Here is a 19,205-nt window from a genome sequence, read left to right on the forward strand (position 1 = left end):
ACCATGCAAAAGTAAAAACACCTGTGGGAATGAAGAATTTCTAAAGACTTTCTATTTCATATGGCCATTGATTTTTTCTTTTTTCTTTTTTTTGGGGGGGGGGCAAATGTTTAGGATGTAATATTTATTTTAGAAATTACGCTGGCTTAGTAAAGTGATGGCTTGTTGGCTCTCTGAAAACCATGATGTCACTACACTGAGTGTCAGCTAGGTTCCCTCTTGCTGAGTGGGTCCACTAAGAAACTGATGGTTATTGCTAAGGCAGGCACAACATGACTGCACCCTTAGGGTTATCGTGCCATCCTGGTCATTGTGGTCTATCAGTGTCAGAGTAAGACTCTTGGTTGCTTACTTCCTTTGGAAACGTGAATGGTGTCTTCTGGTACCCTGAAAGCTAGTGCTCAGGGAGGAGGCTCTCAGCTCAGTTCCAACTCAGGGGTCTCTGGGCCTGGCGTGCACAGTGTGTGGTCACAAATGATCTGATGTGCAGGTGTTTCCAGCAATAGGGATTTACCTTCTGCCTCTAGGGGACAACGTAAAAACCATTTCTATCTTTAGAAATAAAAATTACCTGCCATAATACAAGCCCATTTGTGCTCTGTATCCTTCATCTGAGCAGAGAAGAGTTTATGCACCTGTGGGAGCCACTAGCGATTTCTTCCTGTGTCTCCGGTTGGTTTGAGACATGATCCATCATCACACAGCACAGACTGGCCTGGAACCCGCTTGTAGTGGAGGATGACTTGGAACTTCTGAGCTTCCCGCCTGCTGGGCTTATGTGCTGGGAAGGTACTCAACCACCCTGAGCTCAAGGACATCTGTAAACCTGCTTTAAAAACAAAGTAAAAAAGCCGGGTGGTGGTGGTGCACACCTTTAATCCCAGTACTCGGGAGGCAGAGGCAGGTGGATCTCTGAGTTCGAAGCCAGGCTGGTCTACAGAGCGGGTTCCAGGACAGTCAAGGCTATATACACTGAGAAACCTTGTCTTGAAAACAAAAACAAAAAAAATAAATAAATAAATAAAAATAAAGCAACTCAACAATAGCAACATCATTCAAGCTCTAAAAGAATGTCCATTATACTGAAACATCATAGCAATTTTACAGAATGAACCAAATCATGTGGTCTGAGAAAATGCTGACCAGGAGCATAATTTTGAAGAAATATTCCTCCAAAATACCACATTTTCAAAAACACTAACTAAAAATACCATCCAACTGGCAACTTCATTCTAACTAGTAGTTCTGTAAGGTACACAAAAATTTTTATTCTAATTCTGAAGAATATGAACAATCAAGACCTGGTTCTCTTTAATCTTTAATTTCTTTCTTCACTAGGACAAGCTAGTTTCTTCATGCCCCAAAATGACAAACTAGAACACTTTAAAGAAAGATGGTTTAAAAGTTTGCTAATCTTTATTCATGAACATAAGCAATTCAGCCATTAGCAGTGAGCACATTCTATGACGGTATACAGTCACTTACATTAAGATGACACAGTGTTTGATTGCTAACTAAGATAAAGTTTCATCTTCAGCTCTACATCAGCCTTAATACTCTAGAGCTGCTGCATCCATCTGGAGGTGAGAAGCAGACCTAGACAGTCGCCTTTCGAAGCTGTGCAATCCGTTTTGAGGCTTGGGTGGGACACGGCTGCATGGCTTTATTTTACAGGCAGACCACAAAGTTTAGTGGGATAACTGTCAAGAGCAGTTCTTAATGGAGACCGAAAGAACTGGGGGAGAAAGAGGTAGTAGCTACTCCTTAAGAAATAATTTTAATAGTTTGAAATCTTTGACCAAATCTTACTAGAAAAGGAGGTAATAACATCTGACGGAGATGAGAACAGTTCTCAGTGAGCTCTGGCCACGGACCAGCACGCTTTGCAGCTGCAGGTGCGGAGCTTCAGTAAGAATAAGCCGGCCCCTGCCCACAGCGCTCCACAGTGTTTACTGTGCTGGGGAAGTTGGAGACACTCCTGCACTCACGACACCTCCGCTACAAATGCCTCCTCACCTTAGCTCACATCAGAGAATTCTGTCTGGAGTCCCTACCCATCCACCTATCACCATCACGTAGCATTTACAACACTGTGAGTTGTTTTTAAAAGATGGTTGCCCTTTTCTTGAATCCCTGTTATCAGTAATACTTAGACAAACTTATTTCAAATAGTAAAAACTAAGGCATAAATTAGCATTTAAAATCAAAGTACAGCTTTATCTATGGAACTTGGAGAGATCAAATAAAATGTACTCACAGGCTATGCCACTGGGAACATAAAATGTTTTATATATACACACTTTTCCCCTCAAACTTACATTGTAAAAAGTGACTGACTCACTATTGGGCAAATGCCAAAATGCTGCATTTTGTTGTCACACAAACTTTAAAAGTTAAAAAATTCAGACAAAAATAAAACCTTTGTTTATATAGCTGAAGGTTATATAAAGCAGCTATAAAATCTTGTTTACTAGAACAAAGAGACAGATCTCAAATAATGTTACAGTCCCCAGGAAGCAGCAGAGAAACCTTCAGTCATGCTGTGTTCCATCCACTGTGTGTGTGGTGTGTGCGTGCTGTGTTTGTGTATGTGCGTGGTGTATGCACTTCTACCGTATGTATGGGTGTGTTTGTGTATTGTGTGACGTATGCATATTTACCATATGTATGTGTATTTGTGTATGTGTGTGGTGTTGCACATCTACCATATGTGTGTGTTTGTGTATGTGTGTGTGTGGTGTATGCACATTTACCATATGTGTGTGTGGTGTATGTGCTCAGCAATCTTTTGAGCCTCATCATTCCCAACCTTTGCTGCTCTATCTAAAACACAACCTATTAAACTAAGACCAACATCGTATGACCTGGCATTGGTAAAGTGCAGGCGGCCTTGGTGCTAACTAGGGAGATGCAGGTGTGGCAGAGATGCCACACTGCAGGAGCACTGAAACTTGACAGAGCTCACTGTGGCTGGAGATAATTCCTATTTCAAGAAAAACGTGTCACTGACTATGAAATTTATTTATACGTCCTAAAGGTACACTAACAAGACCAGCAATGAAAAAGTTATGACTATGAAATATCAATTTGTTCATAAAGTAACAGTCTACAGGCTGACACAAACATATTTCAGTCTTCATAGTCAACTATATTTATTGCATCTATGTGTCATGTGTCACGAGCCCAGCAGGATAAATAGGCCTTCAGATATCAGACTAGTAAAAATGGTGCTTCTCGGATTTAGCCAAAATAAACCAAGAAAATTCACAAATGTTTAAGGCAGTAGCTGTAAGAAATGTGTGATTAGTTTTTCTTGTTTATAACTGGTCTTTCTAAAGCGTTTCTTCCGGGCTCTAACCTTCTATTAATACAGCAAGTACACACTAACAGTATCATTTCAGACACTCGCTAACATACCCTGGGGCTGCTTCTTGGTTCTTCAAGCTGGGAATATTGCTCACTGACCCAACAAATATTTGCTTTTGTTTATGATGCAAATGATCTGGCTACAAACCAGCCACAGGATTACAGTAGGCTGTTAAAGCCACCTCTTTCCTCAGAATCCGTGAGTACTTTACCTGACTGCATAAAAACAGTTATCCAGTGTGAAATGGTGTGGAGTGGCCAACAAACTTTAACAGAGGAACCTTTGTTGAATCAAGAACTGCACCAGTACAAGCTGCTCACCCTCCTCATCAAATAGAAATCAGCTCGTCCATGAAAACAAATTTCAAGACGTTTTTCATAAGGAGTGTAACAATCACATAACCAAGTGATGGCTCAGGTGGCAGGCACTCTGAAGACACAGAGGCATGAGACGCATACAGTCATGCTTACAATAACTGAGAACAACAGAGTAAGCAGAGTGAGTGTCCTGGCTCCACAGGGATCATCAGCGTTTGTCAGCATCACTAGTGAATTTCCACGCAAAGAGCCATGCACAACACCGCTCTCTGTTAAACACACAGAGTTCCTATACACACGCCACCATACGAAACACTGATTTTTACATCAAAGTGTGTTTTGGTAACAATTTTGTGCTGAATAACAATAAATTATACTCATTATTGTATAAATTGTTGAAAAAAGTATTACAGATGTTTACAAAGAGTTACAGTAATACATAAAAATACATTGTTAAAATAAGATGAACAATGTAAAAAAAGGTTTTACAACCAAGCAGTACGAACATTCGGGGGTTTCGGTCTTAGCAAAAAGCCACTGGTTGCCTCCAACATTGATCGATCGGTCTTACAACTGAAGCCACTGGTCGCACTGGATGTCCTGGAAGCTCCTCCTGAACATACACAAAGATAAAACAGTCTCAGTTATCTGAGGCAAGTACATCAGCTGATAAACCTAATTTTAGGTCCAGACTGGTGTCCTTCTTCCTCCAGATGTGTCTAATTCTCTAATGAATGACTTTCATTAGAACTGTACTCTAGAATTCGCAGTGGAGCTTAAAAGCTACTAAAGTGATCCAAGTGAAAGCAAACACTTTGCATAATCATTGATATGTTTACTGACGGTTTTTATGTTCAAGGCACAATACTAACTATCAGTTCCTAGAATAAGGCCGTATCTTAAGTTAACTATAATAAACCATGTTTTAAAATGAATGAGATGATCAGTCAATGACTAGTCATATAAGCACTGGGAACTCTCAGCACTACTGGGGTCCAATTTTCTTTAAAAATAGCTTAAAATTTTAAGAGAAATACAGTTTAGAATATATACATGATGCAACAGCATCTACTTTGGTAAAGGAACGGTCTGACTTTCTGTACAGCTCTAGGGTACACAGCTGGCTCAGCCTGTAACTGATCACCTATCAAGCACTGAAAAGAATTGCAGCTGTAGTTTGTTGATTTTGTTTTAGCGATCTAGTAAGGACATGAAAGATATATGTAAGGGTTACAAGGTATTAGTAACTGAGAGAATGTTTCAACCACATTCAATTAGCCTATCAATTTATTCTTTAAAATCACAAACTGAGCCGGGCGGTGGTGGCGCATGCCTTTCATCCCAGCACTCGGGAGGCAGAGGCAGGCGGATCTCTGTGAGTTCGAGACCAGCCTGGTCTAAAAGAGCTAGTTCCAGGACAGGCTCCAAAGCCACAGAGAAACCCTGTCTCAAAAAACCAAAAAAAAAAAAAAAAAAAAAAAAAAAAACCACAAACTGAATTAAAAGACTTTTCCAGTGTCTGAGAAAACACTGCTATTTTCACTCATTTTATCTTTTGGCTTTCTTCTTATGCTACCATTACATTCTGTACATGAAGCCTGAAATTGAATGAACTATAAGAACATGCCTGTGAAAACTAAAATGCATTTTAAATCTCTATCATAAGAACACAAATCACACTTTTTATTTTAGAAAAACTAAAAGACTCAAAAAATAAATAGAAACTATCTTTGATAATCTTACTCAGTGGGCTATAATGGCCAAGAGTGGATCTCACTCGTCTAATGGATGGTGAAGGGTTGAGATAACCCATATTTCGATGATAGTCCATCAGCTGTTCAGAGCGCTTCATGCCAACTGTTGGTTTCACAGCTTCAAGCCGTTTCAATAAAGCCTTCATAAAAATATGAAAGTTAATACTGTAATTATCTGTCCTGTCCCTTTAAAAGACACACCCTGCCCCCCCAACCTGGTCAGCTGAGGCAAGGGGATCTTCTTTCCACTTCCAGTCTGAGCTCCCTTCCCTTCTCTCTTTGGAAGAGGTGGCTGCTGCCATGGGTCCTCCCTCCCTTCCTCTCCCCCCTCCCTCCCCCTCTCCCCCTTCCTTTTTCTTCCATAACCCACTAAATAAATATCCAAGCTCTTTCTGCATGACGTGCCTATCTGTCTCTGTTTTTCACCTGCCGTTGGTCTTTGTGGGACAGGTTGCCCTGCCAAAGGTCAGCCGTGGTCTCCCCCCGCCCCCCAGCCCTAAACCAACTGCAGTGTCCCAGTGTCACCACTTGGGGAACAGTGCTGTTTTATTTTTACTATTACAAATACTACATAAATACCAATAATTTCTAAGAGGTCAGATAGTCTATAACTTGAAATTCGCTAAGGAAAAACAGTGTTTAGTCACTCCACACATACTAGAAATGTTCTGACCTGGGGTGAAGAATATATGGCCACCCCAAATATTTGTCCACAGACCCACAGAGAAGTATAATCTCCCCTCTTCAAGGGCAACAGAAAAAAGACTTTACAGAAAACCACAAACAAAGAGTGCAGAGTTGTGGAGCCCAGCCCTAATAGATACATCTACAAAACAAAGCTCAGGGAACACTGCTGAAGAGGGGTTGGCAAGACTGTAAGAGCCAGAAGATCAGGGCATTTGCAGTGAGACTGTCTCCCAGCAATGTCCACTACACACGTAGATAAAGCCTCCCTAATATGAGCTCAACAAGAACAATAAATATACCAGAGTGGACAAAAAAAGTCCTTGAGGTCTCACCCTTACACAGAAACTGCAGGCAACTAAGGAATGCCGAGACTGGGTGAAATAGTCTTCTTCAGGGGAAAAACACACCAACTGGTTATCCAATACCAAATGGTCAGCCCAAGAACATCCATACAAGTAGCATTATACAGACTGAGCTAATACAGGTTGTATTTAGAAATGTGCATGTGTGTATGTATGTGTATGTATACACAGTAATGAAATAAGAGGCCATAAATTTGAGTGAGGAGGACTCATTCTCTTTATATGGATGGACTTAAAGGGTAGAATGGGAAGGGGTAAATGATATGATTATAATCTCAAAAAATAATTAAATATTAGTAATCCATTTTCAGAAAAACCAAGAGATTTTTCCTAACATACACTGATCCCCCGCTATGATGAAACAACACCTACAGTTTGAATGTGAGGTGTTTCCCTAAGAGGCCTGGTCCCTAGCTGGTGGGACTCTTGAGAAGTGGCTGGGCACTGGTTTCATCCATCTCATCTGACCTCATCCCCGGATGAACTACAATCGAGAGGACTACTAGAAAGCAATGGGAGCCTGGGCCTATAGGACTGAGCAGGCTGCTGTGAGCACCCTCTACGAAAGCTCTATCTTGCCCCTAGCCTTCTTTTCTGGCTGTCATGAAACAAGCAGCCTCCCTCCACCATGCCCTTCTACCATCATGTGTCTACCTGTCCTAAGTCCAAAAGCTATAGTGTGAGTCAGTAATCCTTTCCTCTCCTAATTGTTAACCTCAGACATTGTCACAGGAGCCCACACACAGCCGTCACAGACCTGTCAGTCTTTGGAAAGGGACTACAAGAGCAAATACAGGAAACTTGATTTCCTTGTATTAATGTCAGGCATAGGAGTTATTATGCTAAGAGTCCAAAGGTAAACCCTTGAAATCACCACCAATTATCAGTTATGACAAGTTCTACCTATATACACTAGAGAGCAGAAGTGTTGACGGCAGCCATGTCTCACATAGAACACAAGAAAGGCTGTGTGAGCACTGACCTCAAGCCCCATCCACACTTTCAATTTCGACTGCCTAGTTTTCTGTACTTTTTCCTTTACATACTTAGGACTCTGAGTAAAGGTTACTATAGAAAAGAAGTGTTAAGAAGTTAGAAAACCAGTTACTAAAGAATACAAAGCCTTTTAGAGGATATACAAATCCATAGGCCAAAGCAGCATAGTTGCCAATAAGAAGGCATATTCTTTACTATGATCAAGTCTATGTAAATATTCCTAGTTTTATTTTTTTTAAGTATTTATTTTACATGTATGTTGACGTAAGAGGGTCTTCTGTTTTGTGTTGATTTCATTGGTTAAATAAAGAAACTGTCTTGGCTTTTTGATAGGGCAGAAAATTAGGCAGAGAAAACAGAACAGGATGTTAGGTAGAAGGCAATGAGGCAGACGCCATGAATCTCCGGCCCAAGATGGACATAGGTTAGGATCTTTCCCGGTAAGCCACAGCCTCATGGTGCTACACAGATTTAATGGAAATGGGTTAATCAAGATGTGAGAGTTAGCCAATAAGAGGCTAGAGTTAATGGGCCAGGCAGTGTTGAAATGAATACAGTTTCCGTTTAATTATTTTGGGTGTAAGCTAGCCTGGTGGGACAGAACAAAGGGCCTGTGCTCCTCTCAGGCAGTGGGACACAGCCTGCTGTTCCTTTTACTACAGTATGTAAGTGTGCCTGTGTAGTAATTGGGGCGGCGGAGCTGCATCCCCAGCACCCCGGCAGCCTGGCTAGCTTATGCTCCGAAATAACAACACACAAACTGTATTCATTTAATCACTGCTTGGCCCATTTCTATCTAGCCTCTTCTAGGCTAATTCTCACATATTAATTTAGCCCATTTCTAATCATCTGTGTTGCGCCCCTAGGTGCGCTTACTGGGAAGATTCTAGCCTATGTCCATCCTGGGTTGGAGCTTCATAGTGTGCATCTGCCCAGGAGCCAGGAGCATGGCGTCTCTCTGAGGAGTCTGCTCCCGAGAGGAGAGCTGTCGAGTCTGAGCTCACTTCCTCTTCCTCCCAGCGTTCTGTTCTGTTTACTCCTCCCACCTATCTTCTAACCAATAAAATGGGCCAAGGCAGTTCCGTTATTAGCCAATGACCTTCCTCCATCATGCCTGCAATGTATGTATATGACATGTATTTACTGTTGCCTAAAGAGGCCTGAAGATGGCATCTGATCACCTGGAATTGAAGTTATAGGCAGTTGTGAGCCACCATGTGGCAGCTGGGAATGGAACCTGGGCCCTCTGCAAGTGCAGGAAGTGCTCTTAACAAACCATCTCTCCAGCCCTACTCATTCTTTCTTAACTCAAAATTCAAAAGCTTTTGATTTTCAGAGGTCTTTGAGAAAGGAACATGGAATGAGACCAATGCCTAGGAACTGTGTGGAGGTCCAAAAAAAGTGAGCCCATTTCCACCTTGTCTGAAGGGCAGAGAAGCTGAGGCTGCTCGAAACTGTTAACAACAGGGCTAGGCTTCCAGTCCTAGGGTGTGGTTACTTAGTCCTTTTGACACGTGGCCCAGACAGTTGGATCCACTCCACCCTGACCAATGGACAGGATATTCAAGCATAAGGAGGTTTGACCTTGGGAGTGGCTGCCTTCAGAGTCTAAAGAACAGAATGCTAATGACCTGAGGTCTCTAAGTGTTGAGGCGAATACCTGTTCTAGCTGTCCTTTGTGTCACAGTACAGCAGTCTTTTGTCTTCTTCCCTATCATATTGGGGCATGAAAGTGTATGGAAAATTAAACACAGGGGATTTCAGTTTTCACTGGAATTCCCTCCTGCTACTATCCTATGTTTCTGTTTTATTTTTACTTGCGTCTTCGTTCTCGTTACTGTTTTCTACTCCCCATGTCCCTGCCCTGGTAAGTGGTATTTTTGTGGAAGCTGGTCTCCAACTCACTCCTTAAAACATACGATTCTTTCTGGTGCAAACTGATTTTTATCTTAAGAGTCTGTCCAAAGCACTAAGACATTTATAAAATCAGTCTCACGAGTGAGGACAAGTTTTCTTCCCAATCATTTTCTCCCCAGCTTAAGCACACCACTCAATGTGTAGCATTTACAGCGTCACTGTAACCCCTTTCCAGACACTTCCTCAGCCTAGTGCTTTGCTCGCAGCAGTTCCCCTTCCGCCCTCTGATTCCGAGGTTCCATCACCAACCAGCATTGTCAACATTTCTGAGCCATTCTGAAGAAGGCAGAAACGGTATTTGTAGGACCCAGCCATGACAAGCTCAACAGAGGCCTGAGTCTCAGTAGTTTACCCTAAGGCAACACCTGGTTCCAATTAAGACCACAAACTGAGACCACCTAGGCACCACCCAGGAACAGGCCATCCAAAGGAAATTGTTAATGTTCCAACCACTGTAGATGGGATCACCTGCCAGCACACAACCACTGCTTTTTATACTAGGACACTCCTAGACAAATGTCAGCCAATCAGGGGTCCTGAACCTTAGAAATCCCTCACTCCCAACTTTGCTACTACAAAAACCCAACCCCAACTGAGCTAGGGCTCTCTGACCACTCCAATACAATGGACACATACAGAGTCCGAGTTTGTAAACTTGTATAAGAATTTTACATACAGGACTGGGTCTCTTGGTTGGTTTTGGGAGGACTCTGTGATCTGGGCATAACAATAATAAACTAAGCCAAAATATTCATGGGAAGCATTGTTCAGAGAAGAGAGGAACAAAGTACTGTTAGAAATCCAAGCGTGTGACTGACACATGAAGTAGATATAACCACAACTTCACTGCTGTCAGCCGTGGGATGGGTCCTCTGTTCCCTTCAGAAGCCAGAAAAGCAGCCACTCCCTAGTGTAGTCCTTACCAGCTACAGTTTTTCTTGTTGCACTCAGTTGGGCTATGGCTCTGTTCCATCTGAATGTAGTTTCTATACACTTTCTAAAATAACACAGCATCTTTCTTTGAAGACAGAGGAGCTGTACAATAGCTGCCAAATTCTCCTAAAATGATGTTCTTGCACAACAAAATTCGTAGGCATTATGTTTTCAAAGCATTTTACTGGAAAAGATAAATTTCTAATAATCTTGACATTTTCAGTTAATCTGCTAATATTGTGTGTGTACATATATATGTGTGTATTTTTTTCTTCCTTTTTTTCTAGCACAGAAACAATGTTGGTTGGGGAATATAGCTCAGCCTGAGTCCTTTGCAGCAGAGTCAAGTGTTTTTTGTTTTGTTTTGTTTTCCAGACAGGGTTTCTCTGTAGTTTTGGAGCCTGTCCTGGAACTTGCTCTGTAGACCAGGCTGGCCTCAAACTCACAGAGATTCGCCTGCCTCTGCCTAGTGCTGGAATTAAAAGCTTGCGCCACCACTGCCTGGCTTCAATTGTTCTTAACTTCTAAATTTAGCATGTACAAAGAACCTGAAGCTAGGACTGCTGGGGATTCATTAGACCATGTATGGGAAAATAGTAATGTTTACAAAATTCCAGATTTCATGAATTTATTCACCTAGTTGGATGAACTCTTTAAATCTTAAGAAAATTTCAGTGCTTATCTACCAGAGGTAAAACACTATAAAAATAATGATGAACATTAAAATTTAAAATAATTTTCCAATAAAGTTTTAAAAAGCCTCAGAAAACTACAACTCATTCTGTACTCTGATAGGCCACTTGTGCAGAAACTTAGGGACATGAGAGAAAACATACAACTTTCCAAATCACATGAGACTTTAAAAGAACGTTATAACACTGTAACGGAGTGACAAAAGATATAAGCATCTAAAAGACTTGAAAGAGTGGAAGGGGAAGAAGTACTGGGTACTAAAATAAACTAAAGTAGGAGGGTATGTTTTAGTGTTCTATATGACAGTAGGAGGACTATCATTTATAAAAGTTTTTTTTAAAGAACTGGAAGAGAGTTTGGAGGCCTAGATTACAAAGAAATTTCTTTAAAGAGAACGAAATTCTACTTATTCTAATTTAATCATTATGTACTCCATGCATAATTACATGCTAACAATTACCTGCAACGAGACTGGGGGCTTACAGTGTAGTGTAGGCACTGACTGTTTCTTAGTCAAACTATTTGGTAGGCATGTTAGGGCCAGAATAAAAGTGAAATAACATACAGCACCCGTAACAGTACCCATACACTACTTGAAATCTGTAAGAATTTTGTTAGCATTAACATTGCTTTGTACAGTTTTCTAATTGCCCGACATACAAGAATGTATCATCTTCAGGCTAGGTTATAAATTATATAACAATCAGCAGTATTTCACATTTTTCTACTGCTTTATAGGAAATAAGACATTACTACTGTTTAATAATCAAAATGATAAGAATAGTTCTTTAAAATCTAAATTATGGTTCATAAAACCGTAAGATGGCCATTCAAACCAGACTCCATGAAGTTCAAAATAATTTCTCCAAAACTTTTCTTGAGAAAGTTGTATTTTTTTTTTTAATTACATCTATCAAGGCAAAACCATTTGTGTGTGAAAATTATAGTCTACTACACTGTCTACCAGGTTTCAGGTATGCAAGCTAAGAAAGTTCTGGAGACCTAATGTAAGTAGTGACAGGTGGTACTTCTGCTTTATGTTTGTCTAAATATTTCCTTTATATACTTCTCAGGAAGTACTCTTGAAAAAAATTAACTCACTTGTCTTTTGATACGAATGGTGAATGAATGCTAACAATCCAGCAGATACAGGGGAGAACCACTCATTGTTTTCAAAGTGGTGAGGAAGACTCTGAAAGGTCATTTAAAAAAGTATCCAAAAGCCAGGAAAAACAGAGACGAGACAAAGTCTGTCACATTTTCCCCGGCTAGAGTCACATGGCCTATCAAGAGCTTTCTGTCTGCCACGGAAGGATAAGGGGTAAAGCTCTAGTGAGCAAACACATTACAGAAGAGTATGTGTATCTGATTCCAGGGTACCATGTGCTAAAACTGTATAGTGATTTAACTAATCAGGAAACTAGGAAAGTTTTATTATTTTCTTTTTCTTTGTTTTGTTTTTTGAGAAAGGGGTTCTCTGTGTAGCACCGGCTGTCCTGGAACTTGCTCTGTAGACCGAGTTGTAAAACTCTGTAAAAGTTGAGACTTGTCAACTTTTACCTCCTGCAGTATTTTCCTTAGTACACACTAAGAGACAGACATGGTTAACTTCTAGACTTGCAAATTACCACAGTTTATGCACATGTTATCTATTCCTGCATTTATGTAAATAAACTTGAAAAGTTGGCTATACTTAATTTTCTGTTCGTTGTACTTACAAGTCAGTACAAATGCAATTGTTCTGATGACTAAAAGATGTGTTACTTACCAAATTTTCTCTTTCAATCCTTTGCTGTTCCCTCTGTCTGTTGAGAGCACTATGATATAACTTAGGGGGATGGCCAATCGATCTTCCGGGAATTGTACTTTTGCTTCCTGGTTTTTCAGCCTGTCTTGACAGTTCTTTCAGAAGCCTCTGATTTTCCCGATCGATCTGTCTCACCTCTTCTCTTGTGAAAGAGTAGTTTTTCCTGGGCATTACAGAAGGCTGCTCAAAGTGATGTTTTTGTGGTCCCTTTTTATCTAACTGCAGAAAAGCTGCAGAAGTAAACAAAAAAAGTGAAAGTGGCTAAGCAAAGTAGCTATGATGGCACATACTTTAATTCTTAAAAGTATAATCTAATAATCTAAATTAATAGAAGGTATGAAATGAGCTAATGGCTTATTTGTGTAGCTTAGAGTTCTATGTTCTAACTATGGGCATAAGCTGGTGCACACCAGAGTACTGACGGTGTCTGCGATGCCAGCTCTTAAGCAGCTGATTCACACAAGCTATTCTTGCCACACCAGCTTTAACAGCTAGGGACTTTAGGAGCCTCTGCATTGTGTGCTCTGATACAATAATTTAGATACTCTTTTGTTAATGTGAGGGCATAATTTTACAGTAACAACAGATGTTCTTGGCAATGACTGAGGGAAACAATGGCAAAAATTCAGACCAGTCTAGAATTAACAGCTTAATCTGAAAGTATTACACCATGAAAGCCATAGTTTTAATATTGTTATAGTACTTCTGCTGTGAATGCCAAACATTTTATTTTGTATTAAGTATAAGCCGAAATGAACACATTAGATAAAAGATATTTCTAGCCAAGAAAAAAAATTGCACACTATGATTACCAAATGATTTTTGTTGGGTGGTGGTGGGAACTGAACCCAGGGTCTTGTCCATTCTAGCCAAGCACGGTACTACTGAGCTACGTCCTCTGCCTGAAAAGAATTTTTAACAACATGCTTAAAAAATTGTTATAAAAAGTTTCAGTAAGCATGACTATTACAACCCACTTGTGAAATGCTTCTAAAACCACTGAGTTTGGTGACCGTTCCTACTTCACCATATTCTAAAGTAGTAATATATTTTATCAGATTAACAAGTTTAGTTTTGTTTTGGTTTCATATTTTTAAGAGTTAAAAAAACAACCCATACTATTCTGTGTGTGCATGATCCGTGTTCTCTGGGGGCATGCCAGTGTGCTCATGGAGGCCAGAGACACCCCTGTGGACGTGGCTCTCTCCTTCCACATCCATGTACATTCCAGGGACTGAACTCGAGTTGTCAGTCTTGTTCAGAAGTGCCCGACAATGCCTACTTGTTATCTCCACAGCTCTTAAAACAGTATCTTTTTAAAGTAATGTTGCTACTTGACTACACATGATTTCTTTTTACATGTCTAGTCTAGCATCTTACTCTGCTAGACAGTGATGTAAACAGAAGAGGTATTTTTAACCTCCATTTTACAATGAGTTTAATCCAATCACTTGGGCAAGTGAGAAAAAAGCAGTAATTTTATTTCTTATATTTATACCAAAGACTACAAAGACTACTGAAGATTATAGAAACAAACAAAACAGATAAAGCAGTAGCTTCCTCAAGAAAAACCAAGGAATTGATAGTTGATAATTAGTGAATGGTAGCTGAAAAACCACACCAATGACAAACTTGAGTGACAGATACATGTTCCGAAAGTTTCGCATACACTATACATATCAAATTACCTTTCAATACTTATGTTTATATCTGAAAAGGTTTCTAGATTAATTTAGTTATGTTGAGAAATACTATTTTAAGGTGTGTGATTTTGTCTACGCTGCATTTGCTATCCCCGTGAACTGTGACTCTTTGCCTGTCTAAAACACCTGATGGTCCAAATAAAGAGCTGACCAGCCAATAGCAAGGCGGGAACAAGCATAGGTGGAGCTGGCAGACAGAGAATAAATTAAAGGAGAAGTGGGGGAGAACAGGAGAGGAGGACATCAGGGGCCAGCCCTCCAGCCAGCCACATGTCAAGAGTGAAAGTAAGATATACAGAAGAAAAGGGAAAAGCCCAGAAGCAAAATGTAGATGGGATAATTTAAGAAAAGCTGGCAAGTAACAAGCCAAGCTATGGCCATTCATAATTAAATAAGAATAAGTCTCCATGTGTGATTTATTTGGGAGCTGGGTGGTAGCCCTCCCAAAAGTCAAAAGAGTAAAACATCACACAATATATCTATATATGAAATTTTTTAGAATCTCATTCTAAAGGAAATTAAGCTACATTTCCTAATGACACTTTTTTAAAAGTAAAAAATAAATAAATAAATAAAAAGTTTACCTCATTAAACAATCAAACAACAGCCTCCAAAGGGCAGTATTTAAACTTTTCCTTCATTGAAAACCACAAAACAAGGTACTTATTTACTGAAAACAGGTATTACTATGACATTTTTAAAAAGTGACTCCATGTTGACATAAAAAAATATGATCCAATTCTTCTAAATAAAAACATTGAAAAATAAGTTTTAACAAATTCCTTATTTAAGAAATATAAATATTGCAAGTGGGAAAAAGGAATATAGATATGTAGATGCATCTATCTAAACTTACATATTTATAAATAGTTTTCTCCGGAATTTTCCTTTGAGAAGCAATGCCATACAAGCTCTACGCGTAGCTCTGGGTTTGACTCCTAGTGTCTCACAAAACTGGGTGGGAATGGTGGCACGCGCTGTAGTGCAATCTGATTCTAGCACTGGGAGGTGGAGGCAGAAGAATTGGAAGTTCAAGGCCATTCTCAGCTACTAGTGAGTTCTAGGCTAGTCTGAAATACATGAACCCATCTCAAAATAACAAAATTAAAATCTGTTCTGTAGACAGTCATGATCTCTACAGAAAAACCCACTATAGCTATTTTATATCAGATCCAAATTTACAAGATTAAAAAAAAGATTTATATATTTTATGTATATGGTCAGGTCCCAAGACAGATGACTGTGAGCCGCATGTGGTGGCTGGAAGAGCAACTAGTGCTCTTATCTGCTGAGCCTTATCTCTGGCCCTACAAGATGTCTTACCTGCCTGCCAATTAAAAACTTGCTAGATGAGAAATTTTGTGACATTATTTTGTGTTCCCCTCCTTTGGATTTTTGTAGGCTTCTTACAGCTCTGACCAACAGAGTATTGTCAAAATGGTAAGTTTTAATTCATTTTAAATATAACATTTTTTCCTTTTTTTGAGACAGAATTTCTCTGTATGTACCTTTAATATAAATTTTTAAAGATTCATTTTATTTTTATTTTTTTAATTTTATTTATGAGTATGGGTGTTATGCCTGGTACCCTGGGAGGCTGGAAGAGAGTGTCAGATTCTCTGGAACTGGAGTTACAGATGGCTGTGAGCTGCCATACAGGTGCTAGGAATCAAATCCACGTACTCTTAAAGAGCAGCCAGTACTCTTAGCCATTGAATCATCTCTAATCCCCAAGATCAATTTTATTTATGTATATGTGTATGTGTGTGTGTGTGTGTTTGCCACATGCATGCAGGTACCCTTAAAGTCTAGCAGAAGTGTAACAGTCCCTGAAGGTGTAGTTACAGGAGGAAGTGAGCTCCCTGATATGAGATCTGGGCCCAGTTTGTGACTTTCAAGCCTACGGGCTCTGTACACACACACACACACACACACACACACACACACACACACTTTGTTTGCAGGAATACTTGTGCCTAGAGCTACACATACCTGATAGTAACTTGAGGTTGTCATATGTGAGACCCCAGATCATTAAAAGGAAGCCACATACAGAAACTTCCATCATATCATTTAAGACATCTGAGTTGTTGCTTCATACAACTTGAGTTTTGTGATTTGTTATCAGAGCAACAGGTACTAGTACAAGGAAATGAAATTCTACTATGACAAGCCCAAATTTCATGGCTTGAGGTGTGACACCTGATGGCAGTTAAGAGCTAGAGGAGCCTGGAGAAAGATGTTACTAGGGGCTGGAGAGGCGGCTCTGTGTTTCAGAGCACTTGCTGCTTTTGCAGGACGGGTCTGGTTATCAGCTGTGGGCTCACAACTATCTGTAACTCCAGTTCTAGGGGATCCAAGCCCCTCTTCTGGACTCCTCTGAGATTTGCATACACATGTTGCACGCACACATCTGCTTACATACATAAAATGAATCTAAAAAACAAAAGGTTGTTGATGAAGCCAGAGAAAGAACTGACCGATTGTTTAGCAGCACTGTTATGGGGACAAGGAAGATGGGAAAAATTCCTACTGGTGGATTTGGGCTAAGATATTCAAGCAGGACATTGAAAATACAATGGCTTACATTATCCATATAAGACAGGATAGACAAATACAATCTAAAACCAGGAATTGATCAGTTTTCAAAGAAAATACAGAAGCGATATAAGAGCCAGGACTTACAGGGTTCAGAATAAAACAATTACTCATCCCTTACCTCCCCCAATAGAAGAAGCTCAAGGTACCCAAAGTTTACTCACTGAACCACACCTCTGGAATCTTGCCTGGACCTGGACTGCTGGAAAAGGGAATGCATTTTATATATGGGAGAAACAAGTAGTCGTAGAGATTTTGAAGCTATTTCTATAATTTGACATTTATCTCATTAAGAGGTAGGTCTAGGTTGATGATGCCTCTCAGAAGGTAAGGGTGCTTGTCTAGGGTGCCTGAAACCCTCGTTTCATGGTTAGCACCACATAATACTTTGGCATGGTAGTATATGTTTGTGATCCTAGCTCTGAGGGGGCAGAGGGAAGACAAACAGTCTAGGCCATCCTCAGCTACAGCCTGGGTTACATGAGACCGTGTCTTAAGAAACAAAAACAAAAAAGGCAGGGTCTATGTCCCACCACTTTAAGTTCGGGAAGCTTATAACCATTTCTACCAACACGAGGTATAGTGGTCCATGCTTATAATCCCAGCAACAGGGCGGCAGAGACAGGAGGATCACTACAAGTTCAAAGCTAGCCTCGATCTATATAGCAAGTTTTAGGCTGGTCAAGTCAAACTAAGACTGTATCTAAAAGAAACCAAGCAAACATAAAGGGATGCTACATGACTCTCGAAGCTAAGACATAAATAGTTCTGAGACTTATGTATTATTTTCCAGAACGCTCTACTTGGAACCCTGAGTACCAAGAAGTCTAATTATCGTGAGGCCACCATCTCCGAAGAAGCTAGGCCTCTATGAGGAGACCTAGCCACAAAGAGACTATGACTGAGTTCTTGGGTTTGGTCCAAGTCCAGGTACCTGGCGTGGGTAAACAAGCACTCAGGCAATTCTGTCCCAACGCCCAGTCACCCCTACTTTTCAGTCTCTCTATCCTACAAGAACTGGGGTAATCTCTTCAGTAGCAATACTTACTGCTTCTTTTCTTTTCTTACATTAAAAACAATGTATACCAGAGCCAGTACCTGCGAATCAAGGGCAGCCCACATACATAGTTACACTTTTAAAAACTACTTTCTGTTTATTTGGTCTGATTTTGAGTCCTCCTTGGTAGCTTGATCTTTATCAATTTATTGTCCAGTTCCGTTTTGATATATATATATATATATATATATATATATATAATTTGCTAGTATCATATGTACATATTACTATATCAATATTAGTAATATGTACTCTTAGTGTACATGGCTTAAGTATTAATATAAATACCCCCCCCCGTCCCCTTTAGCACCTTTCACAACTTGAAATCTATTTTTATACTAATAGGGCTGATGCTTCTATTTCCTCTTTTTAAAGGAGACATACCTGACATCTCTTCCAAACTTCTTTTTTCATTCTTCCTATTACTATTAAATGCCTTTTGGGTTGAATTTTTGTTGATTTATTCTCTTCCAGTATAACTGGTATTTATGGAGTATTACAGTTACCATAACAGACAGTATCTAAAGAATTAGTGTTTTCCCTTTTTGACTGTAGCAAAACAGAAAAAGTCCAGAATTTATCAGGTTATATTTAGATGTACTCTTTGTTCAGTGATAGTACAACTCATTCTCTATAATGCTGTATGTTAGAAAACTAGAACTTATAATCATAAAAAGTAAAAAAAAAAAAACCAACCCTCAGTCTTTGTCCCCTTTGTCTAGACCCTGGAAATGACAATTCTGTCTCCATGATGTTGACTAGGCTAAAAGGAATCACAAGAATTGTCTGTGTGGGTATGTATGTGCTCATGCATCTGCAGGGGTGTGTGTTCATGTGCATGTGTAGGCAAAGGGTCAGCCTGCGGGCTCATTTATTAGGAGCTGCCCACAGTGGGTTTTTGGGACAGGCTCTCTCGCTGAGGCCTGGAGCTCATTGATTTAGGGTAGGCTGGCTGGCCAGTGAGCCCCAGGGCACCTCTTGGTCCCCCCCCCCCCCCCCCCCCCCCCCCCCCCC

At 40.1% G+C, this 19,205-nt stretch overlaps 1 protein-coding gene across 7 annotated transcripts in view; it reads right to left on the reverse strand.

Moving 5' to 3' along the window:
• Nucleotides 1–1,394: 1,394 nt before the first annotated feature.
• Cfap97 (cilia and flagella associated protein 97) overlaps nt 1,395–19,205 on the reverse strand; it is a 30,507-nt gene continuing 12,696 nt past the window's right edge. For 6 of the 7 annotated variants that reach the window (XM_041632282.1, XM_041632278.1, XM_041632280.1 and 3 more), the window contains 3 exons: nt 12,795–13,063; nt 5,428–5,578; nt 1,395–4,297 (listed from right to left, as the gene is read on the reverse strand). In XM_041632282.1, coding sequence (XP_041488216.1) covers nt 4,170–4,297; nt 5,428–5,578; nt 12,795–13,063 — 548 coding nt within the window. In that variant the 3' untranslated portion in view covers nt 1,395–4,169. The remainder of the gene's footprint in view (nt 4,298–5,427; nt 5,579–12,794; nt 13,064–19,205) is intronic. The other variant, XM_041632283.1, reaches the window with a different exon arrangement.

The sequence above is a fragment of the Microtus oregoni genome, unplaced genomic scaffold (assembly GCF_018167655.1).
Source record: "Microtus oregoni isolate MIOR12 unplaced genomic scaffold, Mior012 000041F_ref0000270, whole genome shotgun sequence".
NCBI lineage: Eukaryota > Metazoa > Chordata > Mammalia > Rodentia > Cricetidae > Microtus > Microtus oregoni.